The 2,338-nt window shown below is 38.3% G+C and overlaps 1 protein-coding gene across 1 annotated transcript; it reads left to right on the forward strand.

The window, feature by feature from the left end:
• The first annotated feature begins 386 nt into the window (after positions 1-386).
• On the forward strand, positions 387-1,316 carry LOC148442536 (olfactory receptor 1C1-like). Its single transcript, XM_088463839.1, has one exon. The coding sequence runs from the start codon at positions 387-389 to the stop codon at positions 1,314-1,316; it is 930 nt and encodes a 309-aa protein (XP_088319965.1).
• The last annotated feature ends 1,022 nt before the right edge of the window (positions 1,317-2,338 follow it).

Consider the following 2,338-nt stretch of genomic DNA (forward strand, 5'->3'; position numbering starts at 1 on the left):
AGATGTTTATATGGACCTCCACATAATACCAAAAGGAGGGAAAACCTGGAATAAAATAGAGACAGTAAAATGTGAGTCAACAATAACAATATTTCATACGAGGAGCCATTTTTATGTATGATCTATAGTACAAAAAACAGAATGATATTAATAATAATGAGTGTGTGGTAAATACAATGACCACTATCTCCAACTAATCATAACTGAGATTTCAAAATAGAAAGCACTAAACAATATTCAACATATGAATTCATCTATTTTAAAATTGCCACTGATTCATTTGGCGAATTGATCAATTTGTTTAGCAAAATTGGGTTTTTGTTTCTGATTAAATTTGCGTGAAATTGTTCATTGAACATCTCAACACTTTTTCTCAGTTCTCCGTGATGGAAAACCGAACTCTATGGTCTGAGTTATTTCTGTCTGGAATGGTCGATCTTCCGAGCCTACAGCTTCTTCTGTTTCTGCTCTTTCTCAATGTTTACTTAATGACCCTGATGGGCAACCTGCTAATTGTCCTGCTGATTGTCATCGACTCTCACCTTCATACCCCCATGTACTTCTTTCTTGGGAATCTGGCCTTCCTGGACGTGTGTTGCTCTTCCCTCACCACTCCACGAATGCTCTTTGACCTCCACACCAATTATAGGATCATTTATGTGCCCCCTTGTTTGACCCAAGTCTTCTTCTTCATTTGTTTTGCTACTTGTGAAATCCTCTTACTTGCAGTGATGTCTTATGACCGATATATTGCTATTTGTCAACCACTACACTACATTCAGGTCATGCACTGGAAGACGTGCGTCCAGCTAGCAGCAGGGGTGTGGACCCTTGGCATGATGTATTCCTTGATACACTCACTTCTTATGTTGAGATTGAGTTTCTGTGACTCAAACATTGTCCACAGTTTCTTCTGTGATGTTTCCAAGTTGTGGCAGATTTCTTGCACTGACACATTCATCAACCTGTTGTCCACATATGTCCTCGGTGGTCTCCTTGGACTATGTTCCTTACTTATGACCTGTATCCCTTATATCACTATATTCTCAACTGTGCTGAGAATTAAAGTCAAGGACAAGAGGCTAAAAGCTTTCTCCACATGTATCTCTCACTTGACAGTGGTCTTCATCTTCTATGGAACTCTCATTTTCAACTATTTTAGACCTACTACAAGTTATCATCATGCCGCAGATAGAGTGGTATCGGTATTTTACACTGTGATCACACCTCTGCTAAATCCTCTGATATATAGTCTGAGGAATCACGAGCTAAAAGCTGCTCTGCAAAGATTCTACAAAACCTATCATATTTGCTAAAAAGAAAATACAAAGGTTTGAACCTTTGACGTGGAGTTTATCTCGAGTCCTTCAAATATTTTTTTACATACCATTCTCACTGCAACCCCTCTATGCCGTATCATTGGGCTGGCCAACAATGAGCAGGACCTCTTTGTAGTTCTAGGAGGCTTTCTAAATGGTCTCGCTGGGCAAAGAGATCACCACACAGAACTCCTTCAAAAATATTTTATCCTCAAAGTAAGGAAACAATGAATGGATTCTAGAATCAGAGATGTTAAGTTCATAGAACATAAAGGGGAGAGACATGAAGGAGGCACAGGAGCAGATAAAATAAAAATAAAGGGGAGTAGGTGAATTTCAGATAAGAGACAAGGAGTGAGTGGATTTTGGAGAGCTCCAGGACTGGCAGCCAGTATGAATAAAATCTAGATAGGTGTGATGAGCGATGGAAGCTTTTGAACATGGAAGTAAATACCATTAAACCCTAGATGTTTTATTTTGAACTTACTTAGAACACCAAATCCAGGTAAACATACCCCCGTAGGTAATGGCATGTCACCAGCATGGATGAGGTATAGTATTAGCTATCAATCCAATAGTTTTTTTTAGGCTGACAATGCTATAAGTAGAGATAAAGCAGTATACAGCCTACCATGGCATAGTCATTATCATAATGCCTTTCAGTATGTTTTACATGCTCATCCACTAAATCGTACTATATACATCATGAAGAACAGACACTGACTGGGCCGTTAATCAGTATGGAAAATCAGGGCATTGTCATGGTGCTTCCAGCCTTACCCTGCCCCTGTTAACTCAATTGTCAGATTTTAATCCCATCAATTGTCAACAGACTATTATGAATCATTGGGGTCAATTTAGATATTCTGCAGAAATTGCATCTTGAAGACAACATTATACATACCGTGCCAGATAAAGACCATAATAAATATAGTAATTGATAACCTGTTTATAACCCCAAAGGAAATATCTGAATGTGATATTGAACACAAATATACAAGTCATAAAAACCAATTGCA

The sequence above is a fragment of the Taudactylus pleione genome, unplaced genomic scaffold (assembly GCF_031769625.1).
Source record: "Taudactylus pleione unplaced genomic scaffold, aTauple2 ptg001470l, whole genome shotgun sequence".
NCBI classification, from domain to species: Eukaryota; Metazoa; Chordata; class Amphibia; order Anura; family Myobatrachidae; genus Taudactylus; species Taudactylus pleione.